This window comes from Kickxella alabastrina (assembly GCF_025024165.1).
Source record: "Kickxella alabastrina strain RSA 675 chromosome Unknown BX661scaffold_14, whole genome shotgun sequence".
In the NCBI taxonomy this organism is placed as follows: domain Eukaryota; kingdom Fungi; phylum Kickxellomycota; class Kickxellomycetes; order Kickxellales; family Kickxellaceae; genus Kickxella; species Kickxella alabastrina.
In genome coordinates, this window is record NW_026251485.1 from 454,602 (window position 1) to 469,367 (window position 14,766).

Sequence of the window (14,766 nt, forward strand, 5' to 3'; positions counted from 1 at the left end):
CAATCCCAAGCAGCACAATGCTGGAGAGCATTGACACTTCCAGCGCGTGGGCAGAGTCAGGAATTTTGACAAACTTTTAATGTCTTCCAAAAGTACCGTTGAGATCCACCATGTGCTCCAGAAGTCTGTTGCTGAGCATGCCGTCAACAGTTGGAGTGATATCAGAAATGGAGAAAGCCGGTTTGCAAAAATCAGGAGCGCGCCGCAGAATGTAGATAATGTTCTGTAGGCTCAGAAAGATGTGCAACACTCTGAGTACCCGCAGGCCGCTGAGAATAAAATAGTGTATCGGCTGTATTGTTATTGCAAAAATATAACGTTTAAATATATTTTGATGTGTGCACTTTGTAGATATTTCAAATTTGGCAAGCAATACATGGGTTCTTTCTTCAAAATTCAGAAATAGCTGCCAATAACAGGTAAAAAAATTGCCGGCGCATACATATGCAGCATGCGGCTTTATATTTACCTTATCTAAGATACATGCATTGTTAAAAAATAATTATACCTTGAATTCGGCTGTCGGGACCGGCACACCCAATAATTTTAGGGCTTTTGAGGACGTCTTTTTGTGGTTGCAGGATGATTATATCAAATTGTAACAAATATTCTACAAGATTTCCTGTAATCAAAATACCTACGATGAGCAACATGAATTGAAAACAGACTCTGACACCAACCATGGAAATGGAAAACTCAACTTTCACCCTTTTATATTTGTGTGTATGTGCTCGCTCGCTCGAATGGGTTTTGTTTTTGTGTTTACCGCTTTTTTATGCACTTTAGTTTTATAATGTAGGCCAAGCACGAGATTCAATTGGTAAATTAGTTTTTTTTACATTTCGTAGTGTTTCATTTTCTTAATGTAGTAATATTTATTATGTGTTTTTAGAACTATACAAACCTAAACTAAAAATGCATGTAATGAATAGCAAGAAAAAGACATTAAACAACAAGACTTGTTTTTAAATGTTGAAATTTTGTTAGTAAAGCACTTGCTGTTTGAACATGATCGTTCAAGGGGTACAACTAAATGCTGCGAGTGCCGGATATACTGAAGTAATATTCTTGAGGACACACACTTTAAATGGGCCTTGCAAATACATTGGCGCTTTAATGAGAGACTCAAAAGAGGATTTCAAAGTAACCAACGACCATGGCTGTGTCATCGTGCTGATTCTTTCCTCGCTTGATAGTTGCTCGCATGTGTTCTAATTCCATTTGTGACCTTTAAAGTATTAAATATGGTTGGTTTTTATTTATTTACTATCCTTCTTTGGGCACTTATCAGCGTTATGATTGAATCATCCGCATAATGAGCAGAATCCCTGCCCGTGTTCGCAAGTGTTGCTGGTGGATACAGTGAGAGTGAATGATTGCATGGCTAATGTTGCTATTTCTGTTGCTATTGTTTGGTGATGAAATAGGTAGTGAAACATGTCGGAAAGTTGGTGGCTTTTATATGAATTTCTAGAGCATATTTTTCTTGGGATAAAGTTGGGTATATTTTCTATTCCACAGTAGTGCAAAAGAAAAAGTAGTACAGAGGTGGCAGGGGATAACAGTTCAAAGTATTATTTTATTACTCCAAAAAGGTATTTAAGCTGCTCGCAAACAACAAATACCGGCTAAATACTTTTTATTGCCCAACGAGAAAGGTTGGTAGGAATAGAAGGAAATAATTGTTCTTTTGATACAATTGTAGAGAGTCAATGTTTGCTATTTCTATCTTTCCCAACAGCAACACATCTACACCAATATTCAACTTTTGATAACATATTGCCTTTTTTAAAGATGTACTTTGGGGAATATAAATACACAATATCTTGTACTCCTCCACCTTTTTTATTCCCCAACGTTATGAATGTGTCGGATTTGGTAATTGTAAGTGTAAAATAAAAATAAAAATAAAGGATAATTACTTTTTTTCAGTGAGGAATCCCATTGGTAGCCTTCTGGAACTGATCATAAAGCACTGTTCGCTTATTCTCATACGAGTCTGAAATCCGCTCCGCCATAAACACAGCCGCTTCCCTCTCATTCTTCTCCAACTGAAACCTTCCCTTCAACTTAACCAAAGTACTCTCACCCTTAAAGCAAGGCAACCCCGAGTCCAACATCAATGAGACAATCTGAATAATCCTATCCGCATATGGTCGACTAGCCAAATAAGCCTTAATACACAACTCGCAGAACAACCTATAAGGCTGAGCATCTGCCGATCCACCCATTACCTGAATATACTCCGTAGTTAATTTAAACGGCGCCGACTCAAAATTAATCCCACCAGGCGCAATATCCAAGATAAACCCGAAATCAATATGCACAATATGTCCTTGGTCGTCCAACATGATATTGCCGTTATGCCGGTCCTTGAACTGTAAAAGATACGAGAGCACAGAGTATGCTGCGAGAGACTGTACAAAGTTACTGCGTGCCTGTTGATACTGAATGGAGTCCACACCGTGGTAGCGTGTGGCAAAGTAGTCACTGAGGGAATTAACTTTTTCGCGGCCCATTTGGTCCCGCGAAATAGAATTTGGGATGACGTCGATGACGCCGCAGCCGGGTGCTGTGGCTACAACTCGGTACGGGTACAGGTAAAGGTCGAGTCCGCAGGAGGTAAAGATGTTTTTAAACACAGCAATCAGCTGCAAAGCCAGGACGTCCTGCCGGCAGTCGTCGCCGACTTTGAAAATCGCTGAGAGTCGCGAAATAACCTGGCCCTTGTTCTCTATTTTTGTCTCCGTCTCCCTCGCAGTATCCTCTGTTTGGGCAATCTCTGTGGTCATCGCAGATAGTTGTTCAGCGGTGGATCCACGGTAGTGGTTGGTAGATTCCGTCAAAGAAGAAGATGTTGGCAGGACAGACGAGATCTGACGGGATGCCCTGTTGGCAGAATACTCGCGACTCGGCCGGCCACTGCCGGTTCCAGAATGCTGCTGCTGTTGTTGGGACATAATGCCAATGAGATCTGGGGCATCACTGATGGCTGAGCTAATAGTCCGACGCGCCTCAATCCTGGTCATAGCTAGCTTGGACGACAAGTACCCAGTATCAATAGGCTCAGAAACAGCTGTTGCTGCCGCTGCTGTTGCCGCCGACTCTGCATCATTATCAGCTTGGTTGTCGTCCTCAGGCCTTGCAATCTCAATGCCGATCTGCGCACCCAACGATGGCGAGCCCCCAATAACCGGCAGCAGCTGTATTGCCTCCGCCGCATCGGCATCGTTGTCATCAGGGATATCTGTCGAGGGCGTAACCGTGCGCTCCTCCTCCTCCAAAAGCGCCTGCACCTCGTCATTGGCAGCATCCCTAGGTCGACTAATAATAAAAGTAGCCATAAACGGCGCCTTCGCATGACTCTGCAGCGGCCTCCCACTATCATAATCAATATCCACCACGGTACCATCCGGGTTGCTCGGCAGGTAAACCCCAGGCTCCACCTTAATCTTCCTCATCTCCTCATCAATCTTGCGCTTCTTCTCGGGCTTGCTCTTTTTAATAAACGGCTTGAGCTTGCCGGAAATCCCCGTAACTTCTCCGAAAAACGCAAACTCCTTCTCATAGTACACCCTGTCTTCGCCACTCAAGGAATTAACAATCCGTTGGACAATCCGGTCGAGCACGGGTTTCAGAGAATCTGGCTGCAGGGACTCCTCGTCCTTGAACATATTCGCGTTCATGTTCCAGATAATCTGGTGAGCGAAATGCTGCGAGATCTGCGCCGAGGACAGGATTGCACGCTCAACGTAGCCCAGAGTATCGTGCCGAAGTGCCTGGACGAGCTGCGGGATGTAGAAGAAGGTGACTTCGACAGGAAAACTCTCAAGCGCACGCATTGCGTACTGAAGCGCCAATGGGTTGCGTGCAAAATTGCTGGACGCCAGGTATACTGTTGATGTGATTGGCGGCACGGGTGTCCAGTACAGGAGGAACTTTTGCTCACGGAAGGTCAGCGCACTGCCCAAGTTGCCAAACAAACTGCTAGCTGCCGCCGGGGCACTGATGCCGCCAGTGCCAGTGCCACCGAGACCGGTTGCTGCGCTGGCAGTCGAAGCCGCAGAAGATGAGGAGTATTGCAGCTGGTCAACAAGCAGCGGGAGCGCGTCAGGTTCATCAACAAGCTCGCCTGGGAACCGACAGATAAGCCCAGTGAGTTCACGACGAATAATCGGGTGCGAAAAGCGGTGCAGCAGCTGCACGGCCAGTGCCGGATCCGCGACCCACGCGTCTAAAACCACATTTTGCCATCCGCTCTCTGACATCTCCGCTGTGCGGGTAAACCGCGAGGTGTCTGGGAAGTAGTCCAGTGGTTGGCTGGTTGGGTTGGCCCAGGTGGCCATGCGACTGATCTCGTTCTCTAAGAGCAGCAGCAGTAGCGACCGGTTGCTTAGCGCGCGTTGGCGTAGTTGCTCGCGGGACACTCCCAGGATGGGCGCGGCCGCTGCCTGGGCTGCGTCGTCGGGGTCGGCAAGCGATGTTACGCTGGCCGAAACTGCCGGATCGACGGCCAAGCCCGGACCGGCAGTAGCAGTAGCAGCAGCGGTGCCGGTTCCGGTGGGGGTGGTGGGCAGGGCGGCTAGCGGGAAATCGGCACTGACCGTATTGCATGTGTCGATGAGAATGCGGATCTCCCTGGCCAGCGACACCTTGCTCCCGCTAAAGCTCCACCTGGGCGGCAGCGCAAACCAGCGGAAAGCCAATCTGTACAAGCCTCGCCTCAGCGTGCACTCCAAAATCGGACTTGCCTCAAAGCCCAAGTTCAGCAGCTTAAACCCAAGCTGCACAAGCATAAACAACGGGGCGCGCGCCAGCGCATTCGTCGTGATCCTCGGGGCATTATCAAAAGTCACCTGCAGAATGCGTAGTGTAGCGTTGATAACGTTAAAGTTCGTGTCCGGCAGGTGCTTGACGGAGTCGAACCGCTGAGTGATGAACTCAATCAGAAGCGAATGCGGGGTAAGCGCGCAGGCAATAGAGGCATGGGCGCGGGCGCGCGCGGATTTGTCCGATGGCGTATACGACATGCGCGCGGCAAACGGGTTTTTGGGCTCGAAGCGCTGGGCGAACAACCCGCGGTGCTGCTGGATCAGCCACGTCCACGCCACAGTCAGCTCCACCATCAGCAGCACTTCGACAGCCGGCCGCTCAACAATCAGCGTCGTCCACATGTGCATGGCTGCGCGCATCATGCTCTCGTCGAACAGCGTCAGTGGTACCCAGACGAGCAGCCGAACGAGCTCGCGGTCGACGGATGCGGCTGCTACAACCGAGTGCGTCGCCTGGTGCAGCCGGCTTGTGATTGACCGCATGTCCGGCTGCGGCAAACCGACAGTGTCGGCCCGGCCCACCACGGCCTGCGCGTACACGGCGGCCAGCTCGCGCTTGATCTCGGCGAGGTCCTCGCCGCGGCGTGTGTGGCCGCGCAGGTAGCTGCGCAGCCCCAGGCGGTACGTGAACGGCGACGCATTAGGCGTAAGCACATCGGCGGCGTCCTCAGCCGGCGACAGCCCATAGCGAATGGCATTACCGACCTCCAGCGCCAGAGCGTGACCAACATGCGGCTCGCAGTTAAGGTCATCGTCGCTGGGCGCAGCCAGGTATGCCAGCAGCAGCGTCTCGAGCTCCATTGGCGCAGCACGGCCGGCCAGCTCCAGCCAGCGGCGCGCGCACTCGGACACGCGTGCAAACAGCGTCTTGCGGTACGCGATGGAGTCCGGCAGCTGCAGCGTAATGCCCAGCGTGCGTGACGTGAACCAGTACACCGGCACAAACTGGTCGTCTTGCGCAGCGCGGCAGCTCTTCCACACAAGCTGCACCAGCTCCAGCAGCGTGCCAATCACGGATGTGTCCAGCAGCGCCTGCGGGAAGGCAAGCAGAATGCGGTCGGCAAAGCGCTGCGCCCACCGGCTGACCAGCTCCAAGTGGTGGCAGGCGGCGACCATCAGCTCGCGCACCTGCGCCTTAACGCGACCGGCCGCGGCGTCCGCCGGCGGCGGGGCGCTGTCAATGGCCCAGCGGCGGGTCGTTGTCTCACGCACATAAGCGGCCACCACCAGGTCGGCAACGGCCTCGACGGCCGGCAGCAGCAGCGCCGACGACGCCACGGCGGCATTCGCAAAGTACCGCAGCATGCGCGCGCAGTTTCCGGCCGACTGCGCGCGCAGAGTCTCGACCGCGTGCACCGACAGCAGGAACGCTGCCTGCGCAAAGCCCAGCGAGCGCACAGCCGGGTGCAACGTGGCTGGCAGCAGCGCTGTGAGCGCGCCGCGCAGCCGCACTACGCTGGCGTCGCTGGCGCTGGCATCGCGCTGCAACACCGAGCTGAACGCCAGCTCAGTCTCCAGGTAGTTGACCGACGATGCGTGCACCAGCGCCGGCGCCTTGGCCGCCAGTGCCGCAAATGCCGTGCCGTACGCTGCCACGTGCGCAGCGTCTGCCAGGTACCCACGAGCCACCACGTGGAACCAGAACGCGCGCCACAGGTCGACGGTATCGGGCGGCGCGTCCGGGGTGTCGGCATCAGAATCCAGGTCTGCATCGCACTCGCCGCTGCCGCCGTCCACCAGCGCCACCAGCACCGGCAGGAACACTGCCAGCGGCGTCAGCGCGCGCCGCCGGAACCGCGCCGGCGCCGGCACGCCCACCGACGCGTCGACAAACGCGCGCAGCGCCATGCCCAGGAACGGCTCTGCCAGCGCGCGCCGCCCGCCAACGCCCGTCGCCAGATCCATCAGCGCCGCCGCCGCCGCCGCCGTGCGCGCGCCATCGGCGCCATCAGCAAAATCCACGTGCTTGAGCGCCGCAGCAACCACGTCGGCAAACACCGTGCGGCCGGCGGCCGGCGCCACGGCAGCCGCACACTGCAACGCCAGCGGCAGCAGCGCCGGCGCCGCCACAAACCGTGGCGCGCACAACATGCCGACAGCCAGCGCCGCCAGCTCAGCGTCGTCCGCAGCGATGCGCGCCAGAGCAAGCGCCACATTACGCGCTACGCACACACCACGCGCCTGATCGCCGGCGGCCGTTGCCAGGGCGCCAAACAGCGTGTGCGCTGCCGACACCATTGCGCTGCCGCCAGCACGCGGGCCCGCCAGCGCCAGCGCCGCGGCCAGTGCGTCGGCCGCCGGCTGCACCATCGTGAGCTCCTCCGGCGCCGCCCGCCCGGTTGTAGGTGCTGCGTCCACCATGCACTGCGGCGGCGCTGTGAGGAACGCCATTGCCGCCGCCGCCACCTGGGCGCGCGCGCTGGCAAAGCGCGCAGCCAACGCCGCCAGCACACGGAAGCACGCCTGCGTCAGCGCCGCCAGCCGCTGCGCCTGCGGGCCACGCACGTGCGCGAGCACGGCGTCCAGCAGCCGAGCGTCCAGCTGCCTCAAGAGCATGCAGCCGAGCGCCGCCACGTACAGGCTGCGGCGCATTGTGTCCGAAGCGGCCTGTGCGCGCGCTGCGTCGTAGGCTGCCAGGCTGAGCGCCAGGATGCGCGCGTACGCGGGTGGTTCGGCCGTGCCAGTGGATGGTAGGGCTGTAAAGTCGTCCTCCTGTGGCTGCTGCTGCCCGCTGATTACTTCCCAAAGATCGCGCGGCCTAAGCCCGCCCACGGCCGAGGCTGCCAGGGCGCCGCCGGAGACGAGCCGCAGGGCAAGCCGCGACTCCAGCACGGCGCGGACCACGGCGAGCGCAGGCGCGCCCACCTGCTGCAACAGCAGCTCCGCCTGCATCACGTCGCTGGCGCCGAACCGGAACCGCGTCTGCTCCAGCGCCGCCAAGGCGCCGCCCAGCGCCTCTGCAGCCTGCGCCCCAGCGCCGGCTTTGGCCGCCAGCACGCGCACGTACGCCCACAGCCCGTCGAGGATCCTTGCAGCCTCCGCGTCATCCTGTGCGTTCGCCGCGCACGCCAGGAGGCGGCCCATCAGGGACCGGACAAACACGTGCTCGGCTGATGGGCCACTGCCGCCGTCATCCGTAAGCGAATCCGCAGTAAACGTGTGTGTGTAATGCGGGAGCAGGTCAATGTAGATGAGCACCCGTGCGAGGAGCGCTTGCCGTAGCTTGCTTCCTGCCTGTGACTTCTCCACGAGTTTGATTAGCGCCAGGATGCCGCTGAGCTGCCGCGTATTGACCGCGCTGTGCCGTTGCGTTGAGGGGCATTGCGCGAGCAGCTTTTGTACTGCTGGCTCGGCGTTCTCTAGAAGCGAAATGTCACCGTCGGTTGTGGTTATGCTTGTGTCTGTGCTGTCGTTGGTCGTCAGGGTTGCGCCGTACGTTATTGCGAGCACCTCGGAGAGCTCCTCGAGAATCAGCGAGTGGAGGTTGAAGCACTCCATCCCGATTTAAACAAAATATAAATATAAATAATATGTATAAAAATAAAAAAGTTGAATAAATGTGTGTGTGAGTGTGTGTATGCGTGCGAATTTTAAGACAGAACCAAACAAAAAGGGATGCGGAATTTCAATTTCAATTTCACTTTTTATTTTTGCTTAAACGCTACCAAGATTTTTTTGATTGGCAATGCGGCCTACACCTTTATCTTTTCTATTTCCATTTCTTCTCTTTTGTCCACGGGCTAAAAATACACCACACAAAATACTTTATATAATATATATTTACAAAAAGTTGGATTCCACCAAACACAAACAACAACAACAACAAGAACAACAACAAACAACAATAACAACAAAATCAACACCAGAATGAACACCAGTATTCTCCGTCGCCTCGCATTCACACCCCTGCGCAGCAACCTCGCCGTCCGCCACCAAAACCCCATGCACCATTACCACCACCGTACTTTAACAACCACGAGCAACACCCAAGAAGACCCCCAGCAGCGGGACCCTGTAATCACCCTCCTCGATCACGCACTAACCAAAGTACCAACGCACGGCTGGACAACCCATGCACTAACCGCCGCCGCCACAGATCTCGGCTACTCCCCGCTCTCCCACACCATTGCCACCAAGGGCGCCCCCACATTGATCTCGCACTTTCTCGACCGCGCCCTAGACAACACACTCATAGAAGTTGACGACCAACTGCACGAACTAGACACCACGAATGATCGACTTCGGCTTATTTGCCGCACGAGGTTGCGCCAAACTATGCCGCTAGCAGAACGGTGGCCGGAGGCTGTGGCTATTCTGGCATTGCCGCAGAACGTACCCTTGGCTGTGAAGCAGTTGGGGAGAATGTCGTCGGAGTTTTGGTTTGCCGCTGGGGATCAGTCTAAGAGCATTGATTGGTATGCGAGGAGATCTGCCCTGGCTGCTGCGTATGTTGCTGCGGAACTGTATATGTGCGAGGACCGCTCGCCCGGATACGAGGCTACTTTTGCCTTTCTCGATCGCAGAATGCGTGGTATCCAGTCTTTGGAAAACGACTGTAATAAGGTGTTGGGCTTTACCACTCAATTTTCTCGCAATTTTTACAACATTCTATCTTCTCGCGGACTGTTTTAATAATCCTTTTTAAAAAAGTTTATTAATAGAAAACATACACATATTCATTTGTCTCTTCTATACGTTTAGTTCAGGCGAGCTTTCAATAATCGTTTGCAGTCTCCGCACCCGCACATAATCAAATACCGACTTGAGGAATATGCCGGCGCCAACAACCATGAGCAAATACGCAAAGTACGCGTTATCCAGGGGTGTATCTGAATCAAAAGGCGCATCTCCAGCTGCACCACCATGGTCATTCCCCGACCCATCATCCATCATGGGCTGTCCGAGATGCGTGCGAATATAGAATCCAAAGTTCATAAACGTAATCCCCAACCCAGCCAAAGACCCGTTCTTCGCTGCATGCGAGCTGTGCAACAGAAAGGTCAGCATGTACCCAACCACCTGGAACGCCGTTGACACTATCATGTTCACCACAAATACACCCAGGGATCCTACCGGAAGACCCTCTACCAAGAGCTCATCCTCGTCGCTCACTGAAATCACCGCTGTCTCGAAATACGGCGGAGCTGATGTGGAAGCTACCCCGTAAATGTCCTGATAAGTCTATATGCAATGTAAAGTGAAAAAACTTGTTTGTGATATTAGTGTCGTGTGTAAAAAAAAACAAGAAACACGTAGACAGACAGACAGACAGACAGACAGATACAATAGTAAAAGCCGCTTCTTTTTCTTCTTTTTGATACTTTACCGGCAATGCCTCATTGGGAACCTTGTCGTCGTACCCAAGGTACAGCTCAGGCTTTGCAGACATATTTGCAAAAACCCCATCTGTCGGATTAGGCACAACATGACCCGACGCCGCCGATGTAACCGCCGCCAAAGACGATGACGCTGCCTCTGCTGCTCCTATTTGTGCACTTTCGCCTCCCGTCACAACCTCTCTCTGCCGCACGGCAGCCATCCCAGTAGAATCACTATATTCCACCTCATCATCGCTCCTATCGTCACCGTCAGAATCCATCGCTGAGGGAACTACATTACCATGTGGTTCTTTCCTAGCCTCATCTTCGGAGTCACTCTCGCTCTGGTATCCCATTCCCATGCTGGACTCGCCTGCATCCTGCAACTCGAACTCGTCCAGTTGCTCGAGAATCTTATAGCTGCGTTCTTTGACCATCTTTTCAAAAGAAAGGAAAAGTACAAAAAAATTGATAGAAAATAGTGTGTGTGTGTGGGAGAAAAGAAAGAAGGGGTAAAAGGAAAGGTGTCTTGCTTATGTGTTTTGTTGAAATGTAATATATAAAACTGAATTTAGTAATAAGCGGAGAAAAAGGAAAGAGAAATATAAAAGGGTGGAAAGAAAAATACTAATTGAAACAATAGAAGGGGGAGGGTATGTGAGTTTCAGTTAATAGCGAATGAGTGAATGGAGGGGAAAAGGTAAAAATAAAACACAAAAAAGGAAGGAAAAGAAAAAGAAAGCAGACTGCTACAAAGGAAAAAATATCACCTGGGCTATCAATATTAATTGGCACTTTTGCTGCTGCTAAAAAAAAGATTGAAATTTGTCAGGGTGGGGACAAGGGCAAATGCCGCCACTTTTCAAGCCTAGAAATGTAATAAGCCTTGGGCTTGGCAATTGAAGACGATGATGATGAAAGCAAAAATTACGATCAAGGCTTGAAAATCACCACTGATCAGCATCCAGCCTAAAATCGGCATATTACCAACAATGGCTAACATCCTTTCCATACACACCAAACTTAACAAGTTATAATACCCGCAAGAAAAATTTCCAGGTAGTTTAGTTTTTTGCCCAAATGTTTTGTGTGGTTTCGACATTTGTAAACACTCTCACGGTTGACATTTACTCTTCAAAAAACAATTCCCAAAATAAAATAGGATCTTGTAGCTCTAAATGTGTGCATCTTCCATTTCCCATGATTTTCGTACCACTTTTTATCTTTGCTTGTGGTTGTCAAATAATGCTTTTTTGTAGTGCCTGCATGCACATTAGGCATTTGTGCCTAAAGTACAATACTATCAATGTTTGGCAATAGTGAGAGCTACCATGCATTCTCCGTACATTATTCTGACAAACTCGACACTTTACCAAAAAAAATGGAAAAGCTGTAGCTGCCAGGACAAGGGGGTGAGGAAGAAAAGGTAGAAAAGTCAGAGTTTTTCGTGCGTGTGTATGTTCAGATTTCTTTTACAATGTCATATCTATACTCAAAAAAAGAAATGAAATAAGTACATTTTTCGTACGAGCTTACATTCAGTTTTTTTTGGCCTATATCAAACAAAATCATGCAATGCACCAATGTCACCGAGCTATAGTGCTTAATGTATGTCATTTTTTATTATCTGCCTTTTCCTTTCTTTGCTTTACTTTGCATTGCAAGTGCACACATGTTGTAAAGGAAACAAGTCCAATAAATAAAATTAAAATTATTCCCATTTTCCTATTACACCCCCACCCCCCTAATCTCCCTCGCCTGAAAATTAATATCCACGCAGACAATATCATTTAAATTTGTCATTTTGTTATCCAACAAACAAAACACAAAGGGATAAAATATACAAGTTAATGGAAAAAGTTATTACATGGATTTGCTTCTTTCCTGTCTAGGATAATTTAGAAATGGGCTCAAGGTGTAAAAAAAAAACAAAAAAAGTAGCGGTATTTCATGTTCTAGCTCTTTGTATATCGCTCACTCATTCACAAACTTACACAAACGTGTATTGGCCCGTTTCTACACGTCAGTAAAAAAACAAAAAAAACATTGTTTTTGGCTGCGCTTTTCCTGTTTTTATTTCTGCTGCCTTTTTTTTGTTGTTTGGAATAGAGTGCAAAAGTGAGGATAGCGATAATGTGATTGGATGGTTTGCTTGGGGAGGGAAACAGGAGCAGAGGAGAAAACAACAAAAATTGGGGGGTGGGTTGGAGAACGGGTAAAGGGGTGGGGGATCTCGAAAGGATGTTTATTTATTTTTTGGCTGCCAACGTTAAAGTTTCGTTATCCGCCAAAAAAGGGCGTTTTTTTTGGAATGAGCTCAAGCTGTTTATTTATTTTTCGCTTAGCCCAAGCTATAAAAACTGTCGAACATCCTCCTCCTCTCCCCCAAAGTGATTTCAAAGAAGAAAAATTACACACATAAAAAAAGTGGGGACCTTTTAATTCTTGTTCTTCTCGTTACTCAAATTTTTTATTTTTATTTTCACTACTATTCATAATTTTTGTTTTTTTGCTTCAAAATAAAACAGCTCACCTTTATTCTTTTTGTTCTGTACTTCATCCCTCTCCTAACATATACACCAAAAATTCTAATCATTAATACTCCATCATAAACTTTTTTCCGCCAAGTTGGGCGCCCTGGTACACTTTATTATTTATTATTATCTTTCCATTATACTTTATTCGGTTACTTGTTCGGAACCCGCAGCTGTTAAAATAGCGCCCAATTCGAGTGGTGCCTCTTGTCCTAATTCAGGTTGACAACAGCCAGGGCTGCTGTTAAATAATATTCTATTGAAACAGACTGTTGTTTTTTATATCTGCGCCTACAGCCAAGACCACAAAAACAAACGCACACATATACAAATACACACTTGGCTAGTCAGTCATGGCCGACCGCAACGGGGTAAGTTAACGGAATGCACCCAAACGAATTGGCAATTAGGTGCATCGCTGCAAAATGCACAAACACTCGAATGAGCTGCAGCCGGTCTGGAATTTTGAAATGAGTGTGGGAGAGCCGGGAATTCATGCAGTGCGTGGGCCAAGAGACCGCCAGGATGGGACGACAATGTACGAGTTATATTTTCGCATCACATAACTGCTAATCATGAACTTTTCCATTTCTACTGCGATCTTCTGTTCAATTGTAGCGAATCGGCTCTACAGAGGCCCAGAAATCCCGCGGAGTGCCTTTCAAGTACGACATTCGCGTCACAGGCGACCTCTTTGGCGACAAGAGAGATAATGGCTCCACGACCAAAGTGTCAGTCAAGGTAAATATCAATTTCCATTTTTCCAGCTCCGACATGCGTGGGCGTTCTCCGACACAGCAGTCGCTGGCATACTCAGCTGCAAAAACTCCGCATTGTAAACAGCTGCCGAGTGCGCAATTTTTCTGTGTAAATGCAATGTTTGCTGCTCTTCAAGCTTTTTTGTTTGTTTATTGCCCTCGACATTTACCTTGGTCTTTCTCTTCCTTTCCAATGCATTGGTCTTCCGTGTCTGTTGCAATTTGTCACGTTCCTCTTTGTGTCTTTGTGGCAGATACGCCGTGGAAAGGGGGTTGGTTGATCTTGTTTATTTTTTATTTGCTCTCTTGCCAAATAAGGATGGTCGAAGGGATTGGACACGTCTTGTTTCCCATTTGCGGCCGTTATTCTTTGCGGCCCCTGCGTCTATCAATCTGGCCTGGCTCCTGAACGCCCAACAAAATCCCAATAAAAGTTCACTTCCATTTTCAACGGACAATTTCCCCCTCCACCCAACTCATCTCCGCCCGAGTCTGCACTATTCCATTGTGTCCTTGCATACGTGTCGCTGCTCTGCGCTCTTGGGCAGACCGACAATATTCCACACCTCATAAGTCCCGAGGAACAAAAAAAATCAGGCTTTTTTATGCTATTGTCCAGCGCCGAGGTAGTTGGGCTTGCGCACATTGCTGAATGTCTCTTTTTCTTTGGGTGCATTCCAATGCTTTCGCTTTGCCTTTCGTTTTTTGGCTGGTTGATTATTGCTCTTAACAAGCAATATAAACACTGCATGTATGCTCCCACCCTCCTCCCCGTCGGTGCCTCTATGCCCCCTTTGCATGCACTATACTTTAATGCCATGCACTCGGTTGCCTCCAAGGTCAACTGCAACCCGAGACATTGGAAGAACAAATAAATGCCTGCTCTGATGAGCATACCTCCAGTTTGTTTTCCATTTGGCAAATGAATTCAGGTTCAAGACCTGCGATTAGCACACCCACATTGCGACTGAAATGTGGAATGGTAGCCTCTTGGGTGGGTTTTTTTACCTCCTAGATGTGCTTGAAACCAGACAACGATTTCAGCTGCAAATTTTTGCTTGCATAATTTTTTATTGGCAAAAAATTTTAAAACGCCAATCTTTATTCATATTTCCATTTTGCGTGCGAATAGTGAACATCACCCCTTTCCGATATATGAAACTCCCATTTGTTTTTTGATAACGCGTTGATAGAGTGCTGCCACGCAATTTATTGTGCGCGCGCGCCGGCTATAATGTCCAACGCGAATCCGAAAACGACACATCCTCAACACATGCTTGATTTGGAAACAATTTTCTATTTCAACTCCCGCTAATATCTTTGG

The 14,766-nt window shown here is 50.1% G+C and overlaps 5 protein-coding genes across 5 annotated transcripts; 2 read left to right on the top strand and 3 right to left on the bottom strand.

Annotated features, from left to right (window-relative positions):
* Nucleotides 1-1,718: 1,718 nt before the first annotated feature.
* Nucleotides 1,719-6,725, bottom strand: BX661DRAFT_184003 (uncharacterized protein). The gene has a single exon (XM_051536372.1). It carries the CDS (start codon nt 6,678-6,680, stop codon nt 1,929-1,931), a length of 4,752 nt encoding a protein of 1,583 aa, XP_051391079.1. The 5' UTR covers nt 6,681-6,725; the 3' UTR covers nt 1,719-1,928.
* Nucleotides 6,726-8,571: 1,846 nt separating this feature from the next.
* On the top strand, nt 8,572-9,501 carry BX661DRAFT_184005 (COQ9-domain-containing protein). Its single transcript, XM_051536373.1, has one exon. The coding sequence runs from the start codon at nt 8,700-8,702 to the stop codon at nt 9,462-9,464; it is 765 nt and encodes a 254-aa protein (XP_051391080.1). The 5' UTR covers nt 8,572-8,699; the 3' UTR covers nt 9,465-9,501.
* BX661DRAFT_184007 (uncharacterized protein) lies at nt 9,502-10,891 on the bottom strand. The gene is made up of 2 exons (XM_051536374.1): nt 10,159-10,891; nt 9,502-10,013 (listed from the first exon to the last, which is right to left on the bottom strand). Exons 1-2 carry the CDS (start codon nt 10,585-10,587, stop codon nt 9,522-9,524), a joined length of 921 nt encoding a protein of 306 aa, XP_051391081.1. The 5' UTR covers nt 10,588-10,891; the 3' UTR covers nt 9,502-9,521.
* A 1,914-nt stretch (nt 10,892-12,805) lies between these two features.
* BX661DRAFT_33602 (uncharacterized protein) lies at nt 12,806-13,949 on the top strand. Its single transcript, XM_051539087.1, has 2 exons — nt 12,806-13,055; nt 13,303-13,949. The coding sequence occupies exons 1-2, from the start codon at nt 13,038-13,040 to the stop codon at nt 13,849-13,851; spliced, it is 567 nt and encodes a 188-aa protein (XP_051391082.1). The 5' UTR covers nt 12,806-13,037; the 3' UTR covers nt 13,852-13,949.
* On the bottom strand, nt 13,445-14,755 carry BX661DRAFT_184010 (uncharacterized protein). The gene has a single exon (XM_051536376.1). The coding sequence runs from the start codon at nt 14,335-14,337 to the stop codon at nt 13,831-13,833; it is 507 nt and encodes a 168-aa protein (XP_051391083.1). The 5' UTR covers nt 14,338-14,755; the 3' UTR covers nt 13,445-13,830.
* Between the last annotated feature and the right edge of the window lie 11 nt (nt 14,756-14,766).